Source organism: Rhipicephalus sanguineus, chromosome 11 (assembly GCF_013339695.2).
Source record: "Rhipicephalus sanguineus isolate Rsan-2018 chromosome 11, BIME_Rsan_1.4, whole genome shotgun sequence".
Lineage (NCBI taxonomy): Eukaryota > Metazoa > Arthropoda > Arachnida > Ixodida > Ixodidae > Rhipicephalus > Rhipicephalus sanguineus.
The window spans coordinates 88,522,826-88,537,267 of NC_051186.1; the positions used below are offsets into that span (position 1 = coordinate 88,522,826).

A 14,442-nucleotide genomic window follows, 5' to 3' on the forward strand; every position below is an offset into this window, starting at 1 on the left:
TCCCAACACCTCCCCGGAAGCTGCAGAGGAAGCTGCCATTGCCTTAGCAATCGTAAACACATAGGCACGGTATGCCTTATCAGATTCCAAAACCGCGATCCTAAATATTGCGCGAGGCCGAGTCCACGTCCCTGCTTTTTGCATAATGGACTCGCCCGCTGCAACCCCGCCCCGTCAAGTGGAGTTGATCTGGGTACCCGCGCACTGCGGGAATCCCGGAAACGAGGCTGCCAACCTCTTAGCCCGAGGTTCTTTAAACCGGGCTCTGGCGGCCTCCGATACGGGATTCACGAAGGAGCGCGCGCAGTTTCAACGAGCTGACTCAAGCCTACAGGGCAGCGCGTCAGCTATATCCCCCACCACATACGTCACTCAGCAACAGACAGGCAAACCTTTGGCGCCAGCTACAAACTCACACTCTTCCCTCTCCTCTCATTCTATCACACCATCACCCCCTCTTCCTCACCTCAGCCTGTACTATTTGCCCTGAACCTCACGCTTCTGCTATTCACATCCTCTCAAACTGCCCGGCGGATCCTCCCCCGCGGGCCCTAGCACACCTAAGGACATGGGAGGATTGGGAGACCCTACTGTGTTCAGAGGACCCGGTTACTCAGACCATGGCTGCCGGCCGGGCTGCCAGCGTCATGGACCACCACCAAATGAACGCTTGAACGCAACGGTGTCGTGCGGGGGTCCGGGAGCTTGCGAGCTCCAAACTCCTCTGTTTATTCAATAAAGTTTTTCTCCTCCTCCTCCCACTACCGCGGTTCCGGCCTTGGCTGCCCCGGTGGTTTCCTCCTCGCAGCGAGCGCGGGCCCCCTCTCCCCCCTCCGTTGCGGAGGGGCGAGTCGGCGCGTCGTCTGCTACCGCGCGGCCTCCTGCGCAACCGAAAGCAGCCCCAGCTGACACACGCAGCGCAAAACCATCGCGAAAAAAGAGAGGCCGCCGTTTCCATCAGATGGACTTCCTCAAACAGCAGGAGCCCAATGGGCCATGAATGTCCGTTGGACGTCCCGTCTAAAGCCGAACGTCCACGTCCAAAACCCGACGTCCGTAGGACATACAGCGGATGTATGTTTTCGGCTATTTCCGAACGTCCGTTTGGTCCTTTTCTCGGCCGTCCCAGCTGACACACGCAGCGCAAAACCATCGCGAAAAAAGAGAGGCCGCCGTTTCCATCAGATGGACTTCCTCAAACAGCAGGAGCCCAATGGGCCATGAATGTCCGTTGGACGTCCCGTCTAAAGCCGAACGTCCACGTCCAAAAGCCGACGTCCGTAGGACATACAGCGGATGTATGTTTTCGGCTATTTCCGAACGTCCGTTTGGTCCTTTTCTCGGCCGTCCCAGGGATGTCCTCACTGGATTCATAGCGGATGTTTTCAACCCGGATAACCCAGGGACCGCCAAGGGACGTCGCCTCTGTCGCACCCGAGTACGTCGTTTTATCGCATGCATGTTTGAAAACATATATCTGTATGGCCTTATATAGGTCTACGTTTTCGAACGGGACTGCATTTTGTCGTCTAACTTAGCGCAGCTTGCCATCAGATCTTTTGACTATGCATGACCGCGCGAAGGCTGAAACATAAATAATGAGTTGACCAACCGTGTGCCATTAGCGCTATTTTTACTGCTTTATTAACCTTTATTTTTCTCAGTTTAGCACCGAAGTTGACGCGCAGGTAGGCGACAGCATTTTCCGTCCTGTAGACTGCTGTCGCACAGTCGGCTGACCAAAATCGGTGCCGAGTCGGCCTAGTGTGAATGAGCCTTGAGCGCACAGCGGAGCCTGTCAAGCATGCGTCGGCGGGGTTTTGTATGCGTGCTGTTCTCGGAGGCCATGCTTTGGTGGTAATAGTTTTGGTGATTCCCGTGAGGTGGCGCTGCAAACATTATCGTTCACTGCAAAAGATTGTTATTTTGTTATTATTCCTTCAGCTTCTGCTTGATTTTTTGTTGCATTGCATAGCACTGGAAGCAACTGTTAAGCAGCAGTATAAAGCATAGAGTTAATATACTGACTCTAGAGGAAAAGCTCCCCATAGGGCCCATGCATTAAAACCTATAACCGCATGGGTTCCGCCATGATGGAACAAAACGATCGTTGCCAGCGTTGCCAGACCCTGAGACGCTCGCTATATTTGACGGTAGTAATCAGTTTTAATCTACCAACCCAAGCCAGCTACGCGCTGTTCAGAGAACATCAGCTGTGTTTTGATGCGTGAAGCCGTGTGTTAGTGTACGGTTGTCTATGCAGCTGGTCGGGTTGATAACAGTTAAAATTTCCACCTGTTTGTGCATTGTTTTTACTAGGCACTCCCTACCAAAGTTTCTCCGTTCGCTGGCACAAAGGTCACTCGACAGATTCGCAGCGTTCGCAGCTCGAAGCAAAGTCCGTAGGCCGTGGTCGCGCGCTGATTCGACTTGCAATGGCGAGACACCTGTATCCACGTTCTTTTTCAGCTCATTGCTGCCGTACTTCAGCGCAGAGAGCCGTAAAGCAGAAAAATGTCGATTGCAGCATGCAGCGGCGAATGTGAGTGAGACATCTCCCGAAAGCTTCAATCGAAACTAAAGTTACACGGCTTACGAAGCTTTATCGCCGTTAAAAAGTATTAAAAAAATCGGTTGCAACTAGTTCGTACTTAACTTTCAAGGCTTGTCTCATCTCTTCTTTGCCGTCCGTCGTGGTTTGCACTGATGCACTGAAGTTTCTAGCTTGAAAGAAAAAAGGGCTGTCACATGAAGTCGAGTGGTGTGCGGTGACAGAAAACGCACACAACGGGACACTATGACAACTACGAGATACACGACGCGAACGAAGTTTCAGGGGCGCGCAAACCGGCGCAATCGGCCGCAAGCACACACTCGCGTACTCGCGAGTGTTGATATCGTGGTGCCATCTAGTAAACCAGCCTGCAAACGCTCCTTTCCGCGCGCAGTAAATTGCATAAATAGCCGTCGTATTCTTTCGTAGAAGTATTCAAAATAAACACAAAACAATATCCGCAAGTTTTTAATTGTGCAGATGCTTCTTTAGGATTGATATGTGATGGCAAGAATGACAACGTTCCAAGATGTCAGCGTTCTTGTGGTTATAGGTCTCACGGCCCAGCTTTTCCTCTAGAGTCAGTATATTAACTCTATGGTATAAAGAATAAAAAAATCAACGCATGAAGTAGTAAAAAGACTGGAAAAACAATGCCTCCTGCCGAGATTCGAACCCCGGTTTTTTGCGTGGGAAGCAGACATTCTACCTCTGAGCCACGGCGGGCTGAGTGCTACCGATCGCAGCGCCCCAAGCGGCGTTACGGTCGTTTGGCTTCACTTTTGGAAGCTCGTTCCGGGCACTCTCCAATTCTAGGTCACTCTACTTGCGTGTTTACAATTTGTTGCTGCGCGCCGCCATTGCTTGATCATAGTTGCCAACTGTTATAACTGCCACCGCCATCCATAACGTAGGCCGCCACTGTTTAATCGCCACTGTTTTTCATTTCAGCTGCTAGTAAATTTGTTTTTACCGCATTTTATAACTTTAAAATTATGCACAGTGGAGTTATTACACTATTGAGCTCACGTTTATGTCGTTTTAAAACTAAAATTGCGTCTATCATCATCACTGCCATCACAGTAGCGCGGGATACACTGTAGGGGACGGCCGCCATTTCTTTTGTATGATTTCTTGGTAACGCGAAGCGGGCTTTTCAACAACTTCCTCTTCGAGAACTGCGTACCTGGCTTCACGCTCCGTAGAGGTTCTACACGACTGGAGATCCCGTGTCTGACTTGCGGCCGTGGACGAGCTCCTTGTCTGAGTATTACTTGACCAAGGTGAGCGGGACCGCGCACTTGTCAAGGCTGTTATCCCTTGTATGCAACCAGCTGCTTTCTTGCTTGTAGTCGCTAGAAGCCATGTGACAGTTGTGACTATCAAATTTTGTTAGGATTTCTACAAACATGCAGAGGCCTCGCAAAAAGCTCGTTACGGAGAAGGCATCGCGGGAAGCAAGGAGGACACATCTGCTAATTGAACCCCTTGTGCGCTGTGCAGGAGTGTTTGGGAGACAATGCGTGTGCGGCTTCCGCCACCCAGCCATGTAGAGGAGAGCCACAACGTTTGGCAGTTGCAAAACATGATGACTTAGCTGTGCATAGTGAATGTAGTAGTGCCTCGCATGAAATCGCCCATTTTGCGAATCGTGATGCCGATTCCACACAATCGTCAAATAGTTCGTCAGGTGATTCAGATGATTTGCCTGGAGCCTCATGTCAAAACTCGCATTTTTCTTCTGTGCCCGTTCTTTCATCAGAAGAAGTAGCACCGCAAAAAGAAAGCTTTCGAGAGGCTCTGCGTCAATGGGCAGTTGAGAATAACATAAAGCGCAAAGCATTAAACCAGCTATTGAAGCTGCATAAACGTTACAGCATCTTTTCCGAACTTGACCTCCCTGATGACGCGCGTGCACTCCTCAAAACGCCGCGACTAGAAAACACCGAGTACTCCGTGGTGGCCCTGTCTCCGGGCGAATATTGTCATTTTGGTCTCGCTGCCGGGCTTAAACATTCGTTGAAGTTCGTGAAAGACCCTCCTAGTATTGTTTCGCTCATTGTCAATGTAGATGGTCTGCCCCTTGCAAAAAGCTCAAGAATGCAACTTTGGCCTATACAATGTAGAGTTAGTAACTGTGGTGAGGGCTTTGGGCCATTTGTTATCGGGGCTTATGCGGGGCCTTCAAAGCCGCATTCATCCAATGCCTTTTTGAGAGCTTTTGTTGATGAGTTGCAGTATTTGCTGGCGAATGGGCTTGTTGTGAATGGCAAGCCAATTGAGGTTTGTCTGAAGGCTCTTGTTTGTGATGCGCCAGCACGGTCTTTCGTAATGATGACCAAAGGCCACAGTGGCTACAATGGCTGTCCCAAGTGCTGTGTTGAGGGTGCATACATTGGAGGCAAGGTTGTGTTCCCCGATTCAGACTGTCCCCTCCGCACAAATGCTAGCTTCAGGCAGCAGCACGACTCCGAGCATCACAGAGGAACATCAATTCTTGTTGAGTTGCCTCTTGACACTGTGTGCGATGTTCCTCTCGACTATATGCATGTTGTTCTGTTAGGTGTTGTGAAAAAGCTTTTTCCCTGTGGCTTTCAGGTCCTTTAAATGTTCGACTGGGACCACTTCAACGTCATACATTCAATCAGCAAAGCACTGCCTTGCGTCACTACATCCCGCGTGAATTCCCACGTAGGCCTAGGGGTGTCGATGAGTTAGATAGATGGAAGGCTGTTGAATTTAGGCTTCTTCTGCTCTACACAGGGCCTCTTCTTCTCAACGGCATTCTCGCAGATGACATTTATAAACATTTCTTGCTTCTCCATGCCTCGCTGTCAATTTTGGTTAACAAGCAGTTGTGCAGTCAACATGCTGACTATGCCGGGGCACTCCTGAAACATTTTGTTGCCAGTTTTGCCCATTTGTATGGAAAAGAGCACATGTCGTTCAATGTTCATTGCTTGTTACACTTGTCTGATGACGTCAAAACGCCATGGTGCATTGGACTGCTTCAGTGCGTTTCCCTTTGAAAACAATATGAAGCAATTAAAGAGACACCTTCACAAACATGGGAAACCATTACAACAACTTGCAAATAGAATGGCAGAGGCACAATCAGCTGCTTCTGAAGTGCCTTGCAGGCAACATGATCTTATTCCCAGACAACCTTGTGAAAATGGTCCACTCCTTCCTACATGCTGCCTTCCATGCTTCAAAACTCTGAAGTATCAAAATTTTGTACTGGGCATAGAAGAGCCGGACAACTGCTGCATGCAGGGTGAACATATTATTATTGCAAGAAACATTGCTTCCATGAGGGGTACAGAAGAGATTTGCATCATTGGTCAAGAATTTTTGCATAAAAAAGATTTCTACGCACACCCCTTTGAATCTTCAAGACTTGATATTTATATTGTTTCAGGTCTTTCAGACCTCAAAGTGTGGCCTGTGAGCAATGTGCGAAAAATGGTCAAGCTCCCATGGAAGACGCAGTTTGTAGTAATGCCAGAGTTGCATACCATTTAGTATGTGTTCCAAGATTAGCTCATTTAGTGTCGTGTTCTGTGCTTTTTCCTCGTAGCAGTGAGGAACTTGTTCTGGTGCTGACTTTTCCCTGAATACTCTTATTTGCCTTCACACAAGCTCTTGTATGAGTGTGGTAGCGAATGAGAGGCCTTACTGAAGTTTTTTTCTGGCTGCTGTAAAATAATTCTTCATGCCACTAGACCGTGCCACAATATTGAGGAATTTGGGCATCTGCAGCTGTTCGAAAGTATGTGTAGATCCTTTGTTGGCTCACAGCTGCTCATTTCGATTCCCAAGAAATGTTGGTGAGTATAGATTGTTTTCCAAGCATCTTACGTGGGGATCCTTTAAAGCGTTTTAGCAGGACCATTGACAACAGTTCTATAAAAACTGTTGTGGCCTGTCATGTAGCATCTTATTTGGTATCTAACACAGCGTTATTACTTGAACTTTGAAGTTGAAGTGTGGAGCTTGTTTTTCTGCTGTTGACATGTAAACCTTTCATCTCCCGATTCTAAATGTCTGGCTTCATGTGCAAATACATTTCCTATGGCTTGTCAACGATGCTTTGACTTAAGGTTTTATCATGTTGCGATGAAGGCATTTGGTACAAATTTATTTTTGAACAGCCAACATGACTATATTTTTGTCGTATAAGCAGATGTCTGCCTTTGTAGCTTGCCAAACGCTGAGAGCTATAGCTTGACAAAGCTTGAAAAATTATTTTGAAACATGCTTCTCCTAGGCCAGGTCAGTGTATTCTATGTTCAACTTAATTCTTGAGTAGCTCTCTGCTATTGTGTAATTGTGAAAGCCTGATCATGATTGAGCATGTAATGGTCACTTATATACATAGTTTCCATGGTACTATTCTTATTTGAAGCAACAGTGTGCTTATAGTAATGAAAATTTGTATTGTTTGCGAAGTTAAAATGCTTTCTTGACAAAAAATTAGGAAGTGCTGTTTTGTGCAATGGTGGCACTACAATTCAGAATTTTTTTCCAGATGAGCTATGCTATTGTGGAGTTCACTGCCTCTAAAGAGGTTGAAATTGTGCCAACTACTTGGGTCACCGGGAGCGCGTGCGTCTGGCCGCATAATGTAAAAGCAGAGAAGGCTGGGAAAATGGCAAAGAAGCAGCATCCACCACAGTCATGGTGGGAAGCAGTATGAAATTGCTGTGAAAGGTTTGTTCGGTAAGCGCATTTCAGTCACCTTACGCCTTAAGCCAGGGGTGATTATATTGATCACATTTTGCACTTTTTCAGTTACCTATGAACATGCCCGGAAAAAGCTAAATGACAGTCAGTTCCATTCAGACCTGGCCAGTGAAACTGAAATGCCTCCATTGAAGAGGCGTAGACGGCCACCAGCAGTCTGGAGTGACTCTGACAGTGAAGAGGAGGAGGAAGACTCTGCCACAAGCCAGCCAGGACTGCCACCTATCCCAAATAATTTTCCATCTGGTATTGTAAAATGTATTTGCCATTACTTTTCAAGATCATTGCATTAAGGACGTAGCTTTAGCCTTGCAAGCACTCAGTTGGTGCATGAGGCCAATTTTTTCTCAACCCTCTGATGTTACAATGCACCACCTCCTTTCTTTCATCTGCATTGAATATTTGGATACCAGCATTGAATAACTCCTCGTTAGAAGAGAAAAGCAGGCTGCTAGATGCATTCGTAGCTAGCCTGTTATTGACAATGCTCATGTTCCTTTATCAATAGGATTTTAAAATTTACAAAGCATATTTCCAAACAGTGAAATTAAAATGATGGGCGAGTGGGCGTGTTGGTAATTATTCATAACGAAGGTGGCAGTGCACGGTTGAAACACACAAGTAGGACGAGATGGGACGAAGTGCTTCGTCCATCGCTCTCCCCTGTGTTTCAGCAGTGCACTGCCAACTTCACAGTAAAATAAATGCAACGCTTGGAATGCTTTTCTGGTAATTTCACATTGAATGTCTAGTCAGCACTTGTTTTCGACAAGTGTGAACAAGGTATTTACCTTGCATGTACACTGAAACTTTGCTAGTTGCCCCTCTGGCATTTATTCACTTGCCAGAAATGTTTATCATGGAGTATAGCATGAATAGAATTGTGACATTCATGCAATTGTAGCAGATTGCTACAAAAGAAATTCATTCTGCAACAATGAACTGTGGAATTGTAGCTTTGAAGTTCAGTATAAATACTGGAGCTTTTGTAAGTTTGTTTTATATAGGAGTATACTGTGCTCCACAGCCAGTGTATGGCTGCGATTAATGCTAATAGGAATCATTACGTGATGGACTACACGTATTGCTTTCTAGGAATAACCTCGAGTGAAGCAACAAGTATGCCCACATTTGGCCAGGGAGACAAAGGCACAGCAGGTATTCTCACACATATACAGCTGTCTCGTTACAAAATTACGATTTACGTGCGTATTTATTATTTTTTGTGTGTAACGAATTTAGCAACTTTCTGTCGTTCTAACCTATAGGTTAGAACCACAGATAGCTGTAAAGCTTCTTAAGAGCCATGCATAAATGAATTCTCAAGCATTGTAGAAGCAAGTGGATGAACCAAAATATGTTAACCTCCATAATTCAGTTTTATAATTGAACTAGTAAACCTTTGCTATCGGTAATTTCTTTGCTCTGCTAGGCTCTTTGTCACTATCTGTTGCACATCAGAATTTCTAACAAGTAGAGCGGCTCTTGTGGCTCACTGCTCTCGTTCTTCGACACTGCAGGGACCCAGTTGTCAGAGACAAACTCGCCACAAGGTACGTCTGATAACCACTCTGTTGATGAAGGTATGTGCCAGATAAGGGAGGTCAAAGTTAAATAAATCATTAGCCAGTTACTCCAAACTACTAATGAATTGAAATTGTGCTTTTCAGGTGAACAGACAGCGCAAGAACGGCCACGAAACTCGCCTCATGATTGTTGTGTAGAGAAGAGTACGCACATTTTGAAAGATATGAATGCAGTTTTCAGTAAAATGGTTTGCTTAAAATGTTCTTGAACCCTACTAAGTTTTAATAGCGTTTATTTACAATATTTTTCAGACTTCCAGCGGCATGTGCTACGACTGCTGAACACGCTTCGCTTCATGCTGGAACAGCAAGCGGACACCCTGAACAAGTTGTGCGATATGCTTCCCACTTCTTCAGTCACCGAATGCGCAGAGCTCTTAGGCCATCCGCTAAGCAGTCTTGAAGAACTACAAGAGTTCGACGACAAGCTCGATGCTGGAAAATTTAAGATCCTGGTAAGGGGGTTATGTTTTTTTTTTCAGTTCATCGAACTCATAATGAATATTCAAGGTGTTAAACACTGCTGTTTTGCAATATCAAGAATGTCATGGGTTTTTCGTACATTGCTTACTTGCTTTATGACTTAATACTCTTTTTCGTATTCTAAAACATTCACATCATCCAACAAGTTTCTTTGTTGAATAGAATTTCTTCTCTTTTGTACACAGGTTCATGAGTTGGCACAGCTTGGTGGGAAAGATGCCTACTGGGCAACAAAAAGAATCTTGTCATACTGCATCACAGACGAGGTTGCGGCACAATTTTCCTGGATGGGTCGAAAAGGAAAACTGAGCTTCTCCGCCTTGAAGATTGCTAAAGCCATAACAGGTGTGCTGTATAATACATCTTACTTTTGTGTTTTACACAGAATTAGCCTTCCTCAGGAAAAACAAAAACATGCTCATTGGTCTGTTTTTTTTAAGTGCTGCCCGTTTATCTATTTTGTAAGTTTGCAGTGTCAGTTATCACTATTGCTATTGGTTGCATATTTCAGCACTGCAAGGATGCTGCAATTTCACTGTGCACTTAAATTTTAATGTTGGCTAAAGAAGCCTACATGGTAAAAAATCTACAATTTGGTAGCACTCTAAAGGTCCAGGCTTAGCTTTAGAGGCTAAAAACTTAAAATATTATAGTTTGTCTGGTAAAAAGCGAAGGGCATAAATAAAGTGTAAGATCACTGTGCAAGGCAGTGTGAGGTGATTGAAATAGCAGCCGAAATAAAAAATGTAAAGCAATCATTTGATTGTTTTGGCTCGTGTTCTGCCTCGTTATCATTTGAAAAAGCAAGTGTCACTGATGTGCCCAACTCTATTCAATATAACAAATCTATTATGTGTGGAAGGACTTCGAGTAGGCAGTAATTTATTTCTCAATTTTTTGTAGGCTCAGCAGACTGTTTATGACTCTTGAAATTTGTATTTTCACCAAGACAACTGTTATTGTTGAGATGATTTAAGGAATCTTGTAAATTTCAGATGCTGCTCGCAAAGCGCCAAACGCAACCGCTGCCGACGTTGAGGCCTCTATCAAATCGTGGCTCCGACATGCCCCCGAGCGCCTTGCCACCAGGTTTCAGAAGTCAAAGCAAGGACAACTTGAGCAAGCAGCAGGTAATGGAATTCACATTGTCGCATCATGTAAAATCCTGAACAGTGCACAAAAATGTATGTTGTGCCTGTAATCCTAATGTGTAAGTGTTCTAAGCAGTCGATATGGTGAAATCTGTGTTGAGCTTGTGACCTACCTTTATACTCTTTGTATTATCTTCAGCCAGGCTCCTGTACACTGCACAAACTAGCTCGGAAGAAAGGCCCCAAAGTTCCTTACTTGTTTTACCATCTTTGTTGCTGCCCTTGTCCACATGTTTGTCCTTGTTCTTAGTTGTGTAGAAATGTATATTCCCACTTAGCAGCCGACTGAAACCATGCTAATGAGATGTTACACAGTAGATGCCTATAAAAATCCCATTTCACAAGTAGCGTCTGACAATCGTCTTTGTCATGGCATTTTTGCTGTTTCAGATACTGACTGAAACTTTCGCCACGGCCCAGCTTCTGATTCCCTGGTCGTTCTGGGGATATTGATGGCAGCAGATTGAACTTTTAGATGTTTTATGCCCTCACTTTGTCATAGTGTTGTGATGCTCCAGAGCTTCTGGTCTTTATGTTTAAATTTAATGTCTTTAAATGTTTTAGATGTATGTCTCATGCACTCATGTTTTAGGTGCTTTATAGGTTTATTTGTATATGTAGAGCCATTGAATTTAGCCATGACCATTTGTATGGATATTGTTGTGCTTGGCGAGATTAATGGCTGTGACAGATTGATGGTATGTTTCTGTGAATGAAAGTGCCCTTATGTATTGTGTCTGTGGGCAAGAAAAAAAGTCTTTCATCATATCGTGCTTAGGAGGATACAGGGTGTCCCATGTAACTTTAGCCAAACTTTAAAAATATGCAAATGCCACCTAGCTCAACAGAACCAAGGTAATGCTGTTTGCGGTCGCTTAGAGATACTCAGAATATTTTTTTGCATTCCACATAATTGCATAATAAGTCTTAATTAATTAATCAACATCCGAAATATTAAAATTAGATGAAAAGTATCAATAAGAAAACTGTAGAGCAACATGAAAAACTCCCGATACAGCTTTCTGTTACTCAATACGTGCTACATAAAAGTGTTTTTCTGAGCGTGAAAGAAGCCCGCGAATACATGCAAAGTGCCTCGAGCGGCCAGTCGCGCGGCAATTTTGCACGTATTCGGAGGCTTCTTTCACGCACGGAAAAACACTTTTATTTAGCACGTATTGAGTAACAGAAAGCTGTATCGGGAGTTTTTCATGTTGCTCTACAGTTTTCTCATTGACACTTTTCATCTAATTTTAATATTTCAGAAGTTGATTAATTAATTAAGACTTATGCAATTATGTGGACTGCAAAAAATATTCTGAGTATCTCTAAGCGACCGCAAGCAGCATTACCTTGGTTCTGTTGAGCTAGGTGGCATTTGCATATTTTTAAAGTTTGGCTAAAGTTACGTGGAACACCCTGTATATATTTAGTGCAATCTAGTCAGAATCTGTAAGCTAATGGTGGGCTTGGTCCACATGTCCCAGCTATGCTTGTTTTTCTTTGTGGTTTTTAATTTGATGTCATAAAACTGCACTTTTAGATGTGTTTTATGCACTCACTTTGTAATCGGGTTGATGCAACAGAGCTCCTTGTGTTTATGTTGGAATTTAATGTCTTTAAATGTTTTTAGGTGTCTCATGCACTCATCTTTTAGATGCTTTAGAGGTTTATTTGTATATGTAGAAGCCATTGAATTTTAGCCATGTCCATTTGTACGGATATTGGTGTGCTTGTCGAGAATAACGGCTGTGACAGATTCATGGCATTATGTTTCTTTGAATGAAAGTGCCCTTATGCATTGCTTCTGCTGGCAAGAAACAAGTCTCTCATCATATCTTGTTTTGCAGTATATATATTTAGTGCAATCTAGTCTGAATCTGTAAGCTAATTTTAGCCATGTCCATTTGTACGGATATTGGTGTGCTTGTCGAGAATAACGGCTGACAGATTCATGGCATTATGTTTCTGTGAATGAAAGTGCCCTTATGCATTGTGTCTGGTGGCAAGAAACAGTCTCATCATATCTTGTTTTGCAGTATATATATTTAGTGCAATCTAGTCTGAATCTGTAAGCTAATTTTAGCCATGTCCATTTGTACGGATATTGGTGTGCTTGTCGAGAATAACGGCTGACAGATTCATGGCATTATGTTTCTGTGAATGAAAGTGCCCTTATGCATTGTGTCTGGTGGCAAGAAACAAGTCTCATCATATCTTGTTTTGCAGTATATATATTTAGTGCAATCTAGGCGGAATCCGTAAGCTAATTTTAGCCATGTCCATTTGTACTGATATTGGTGTGCTTGTCGAGAATAACGGCTGACAGATTCATGGCATTATGTTTCTGTGAATGAAAGTGCCCTTATGCATTGTGTCTGGTGGCAAGAAACAAGTCTCATCATATCTTGTTTTGCAGTATATATATTTAGTGCAATCTAGGCGGAATCTGTAAGCTAATTTTAGCCATGTCCATTTGTACGGATATTGGTGTGCTTGTCGAGAATAACGGCTGACAGATTCATGGCATTATGTTTCTGTGAATGAAAGTGCCCTTATGCATTGTGTCTGGTGGCAAGAAACAAGTCTCATCATATCTTGTTTTGCAGTATATATATTTAGTGCAATCTAGGCGGAATCTGTAAGCTAATTTTAGCCATGTCCATTTGTACTGATATTGGTGTGCTTGTCGAGAATAACGGCTGTGACAGTTTCATGGCATTATGTTTCTGTGAATGAAAGTGCCCTTATGCATTGTTTCTGGTGGCAAGAAACAAGTCTCATATCTTGTGTTGCAGTATATATATGTAGTGCAATCTAGTCAGAATCTGTAAGCTAATGGTGGGCTTGGTCCACATGTCCCAGCTATGCTTGTTTTTCTTTGTGGTTTTTAATTTGATGTCATAAAACCGAACTTTTAGATGTGTTTTATGCACTCACTTTGTAATCGGGTTGATGCAACAGAGCTCCTTGTGTTTATGTTGGAATTTAATGTCTTTAAATGTTTTTAGGTGTCTCATGCACTCATCTTTTAGATGCTTTAGAGGTTTATTTGTATATGTAGAAGCCATTGAATTTTAGCCATGTCCATTTGTACGGATATTGTTGTGCTTGTCAAGAATAACGGCTGTGACAGATTCATGGCATTATGTTTGTGAATTAAAGTGCCCTATTTATTGTTTCTGGTGGCAAGAGGCAAGTTTCTCATCATATTGTGCTTTGCAGTTGTATACTTTTAGTACTTGGTATTGTCTGTGTTAGGTTTACTAAAGTATACTTTCCTAGAAAATGTTTAAAGATTTGAATTGATCTGCTGATCACCCCCAACATTTCGAGGTTTTTTCAGACGCACTAGAGCTGGTGACACTACATCCACTTGCAGGCTATTGGGCTTAAGCATTGGAGATAGGCTTTGCAGTGCTTGTTCTGTGAATGCAGGAGCTGTTGTACTGTGATAACACAAGACCAAATCCCACTGTTTTTTGCTTGTTTTTGCTTTACTGTGAATAAAAATGAAAGCTGTAACATTGTCTTTTCCTAGCTGTGCACCAGTATGATAGGTCTCCTTCAGGATCGATGCCTTAATTCTTTGTGTGTTGTAGCATTTATTAAATATTGCAGTAAAACACATAAATGCTGCAGCAACATTGAATATGGCACTGACCCAAGAGGTTGACGACCACATCTGGTGCCGGCATGGTACGTCCAATCAAATTAAAAAAATCGATATCCCTCGGACATCCAATATTAGCAAAAATATGTGTCCAAGGGATGTCCCATGGACATCCTGCAAGGGCTAATAGCCTGCTGTAAACGTCCCTGGGACATCCGCATATCCGGCTTTGACGTCCATGGGACATTCGCTGGATGGCCACCTTGGTTGCGCCTTAAGCTCCAACGGATGTCCGTAGTACATCCGGAG

General features: G+C 43.7%; 1 protein-coding gene across 1 annotated transcript; it reads left to right on the forward strand.

The window, feature by feature from the left end:
* Positions 1-7,282: 7,282 nt before the first annotated feature.
* LOC119373913 (uncharacterized) lies at positions 7,283-11,458 on the forward strand. The gene is made up of 8 exons (XM_037643979.2): positions 7,283-7,546; positions 8,396-8,458; positions 8,821-8,853; positions 8,971-9,030; positions 9,139-9,341; positions 9,555-9,714; positions 10,365-10,499; positions 10,911-11,458. Exons 1-8 carry the CDS (start codon positions 7,420-7,422, stop codon positions 10,919-10,921), a joined length of 792 nt encoding a protein of 263 aa, XP_037499907.1. The 5' UTR covers positions 7,283-7,419; the 3' UTR covers positions 10,922-11,458.
* The last annotated feature ends 2,984 nt before the right edge of the window (positions 11,459-14,442 follow it).

What these genes read in the sequence shown, in the direction of transcription:
- LOC119373913 (XM_037643979.2), top strand. Translation starts at nt 7,420, where the DNA reads ATGCCTCCATTGAAGAGGCGTAGACGGCCACCAGCAGTCTGGAGTGAC. An exon ending in CCCAAATAATTTTCCATCTG is followed by an intron (nt 7,547 to 8,395) that starts GTATTGTAAAAT and finishes ATTGCTTTCTAG; the next exon opens with GAATAACCTCGAGTGAAGCA. An exon ending in TGATTGTTGTGTAGAGAAGA is followed by an intron (nt 9,031 to 9,138) that starts GTACGCACATTT and finishes AATATTTTTCAG; the next exon opens with ACTTCCAGCGGCATGTGCTA.